This window comes from Anastrepha ludens, chromosome 4 (assembly GCF_028408465.1).
Source record: "Anastrepha ludens isolate Willacy chromosome 4, idAnaLude1.1, whole genome shotgun sequence".
Classification (NCBI taxonomy): domain Eukaryota; kingdom Metazoa; phylum Arthropoda; class Insecta; order Diptera; family Tephritidae; genus Anastrepha; species Anastrepha ludens.
In genome coordinates, this window is record NC_071500.1 from 51,328,092 (window position 1) to 51,329,960 (window position 1,869).

The 1,869-nt window shown below is 40.7% G+C and overlaps 1 protein-coding gene across 1 annotated transcript; it reads left to right on the top strand.

Annotated features, from left to right (window-relative positions):
- The first annotated feature begins 491 nt into the window (after positions 1-491).
- Positions 492-1,127, top strand: LOC128862280 (endocuticle structural glycoprotein SgAbd-5). Its single transcript, XM_054100823.1, has 2 exons — positions 492-739; positions 813-1,127. The coding sequence occupies exons 1-2, from the start codon at positions 600-602 to the stop codon at positions 991-993; spliced, it is 321 nt and encodes a 106-aa protein (XP_053956798.1). The 5' UTR covers positions 492-599; the 3' UTR covers positions 994-1,127.
- The last annotated feature ends 742 nt before the right edge of the window (positions 1,128-1,869 follow it).

A 1,869-nucleotide genomic window follows, 5' to 3' on the forward strand; every position in this document is an offset into this window, starting at 1 on the left:
GCCAACACCAGAATGCAATCCAAGTACATGTATAGAAATGTATTGCACTCAAACAGGGAAAAATATCTAAATTACTCCAAAAACAAAAACAGTGAAGAAAAATTGACACGACCAAATAAATGACCAATGTGTAGGACAAATAAGTAAAAACAAAACAGATTGTGTTAATGTGTAATTAAAAGTTTTTGACAATTGGTAGATGGTGTGGCAGGAGTGGCGGCGCATTTCTTGACTCGGTGACTTAAGTTAATGGCCGGCCGGTCGGCTGAGCAATGATGTAGGTACATATGGTATGTATGTATGGTGTATCAGCATTTTTTTGTGATGAGGACATTTTAAATTTGTTTGTTTCATTTTTAACACTACCTACAATATATGACTATGAAAAAGTACAAAATGAAATAATCGTAAAATAAGTGTAGCGCATCTTCATCTTCCACAGCTTTCGATTGGTATAAAAGACTTTGCGTGGTTTTAGGAAATATCAGTACTGCCAACACTTACAAAGTGTAACTTACAACCTCGAGGATTTGTTCCACAGCATCAGTTAATATAAATATTAAACAGTACTTTAACAATACTTTAATTTTACCTCAAAAATGAAATATCAAATTGTTTTGCTGTGCGCCTGTTTCGCTGCTGTATGCCTGGCCGCGCCACGACCTGATGAAGCCGATGAAAAAGCAGAGACACTGCGTCTGGAAACTGAGAACAATGGCGTTGATAAATATTCATTTGCGTAAGTATTGGCAAAAGGGTATAGGGGTAATTTGCAAGGAAGGATACAAGTACGCGTATTTTGTTATTTGCAGTTATGACACCAGCAACGGCATTTCGCGCACAGAAGAAGGAGAACTAAAGACCATTGACGATAACGCTGCTATCGTTGTGCATGGCAGCACCTCTTGGACAGCACCTGATGGCAAAAAATTCGAAATCATTTTCACAGCCGATGAGCTCGGCTATCATCCCTCAGTTAAACTAGTCAGCTAAATCATATTTAGTGTTGCTTAGTGCTAACAGGAATACTGCCGCCAGAAAATGTGTTTAAATTTTATCTAGTAAATAATACATTCGAAATAAATAATTATTAAAGTGCATGCAAAATTTATAAATCAATGCAATGACTTTCACATTTCACAAATATTGATGGAAAAAGAGCTAGTACGTTTTTGTTTGAAGACTTCGGAATTTTCAGAAGAAGTACTTTCCAAAGCAAGCAGTTCCTTTTGAAACTAGTTGCCTTTTAACAGGCACGTAGCCGAGTTACATACAGGGATTGATTGGCAAGTAATGAGCCTTTTTTTAAGCAGTTTTATTAAACCTTTTGGCTTATACAACTAATATTTTCCAAAATAGGACCCTTCAGCGTCAATACACCGCTGATAGCCGTCCTTCCACTGCAGGAAACAAATTTTAAACTCATGTCACAGTTTTTTGGATCGCCTCGATGGAATCGAAACGCCTCCCGCTTCAGCTTTCTTTTCAGGCGCGGGAACAAGAAGAAGTCCGGAGGGGACAGGTCTGGGCTGTAGGGAGGGTGGGGAAGCACCAGAACCCCCATCTTGGCCTTTGTCTGTTTGCGTCGTCGAAGGCCTTCCAGATCGCTATTCGTCTTCGACGTCCTCCCGGCCTTCCTTGAACGACTTGTGCCACCGTTTTACCTGGGCACTGGACAGAGATTGGTCCCCGTAAGCCTCCTTGAGTAGCCCAATGGTTTCGGAACTCGCTTTGTTTAGATTTACGCAAAATTTGATCGAGTAACGTTGCTCCAACGATCGCTGCATTTTCGCCACTGCAAAATTCTAACACACTCCTAAAATAGTTTTCACGCGCGGAGCGATGTTGACTGCACCGCTGTTGCCAGCG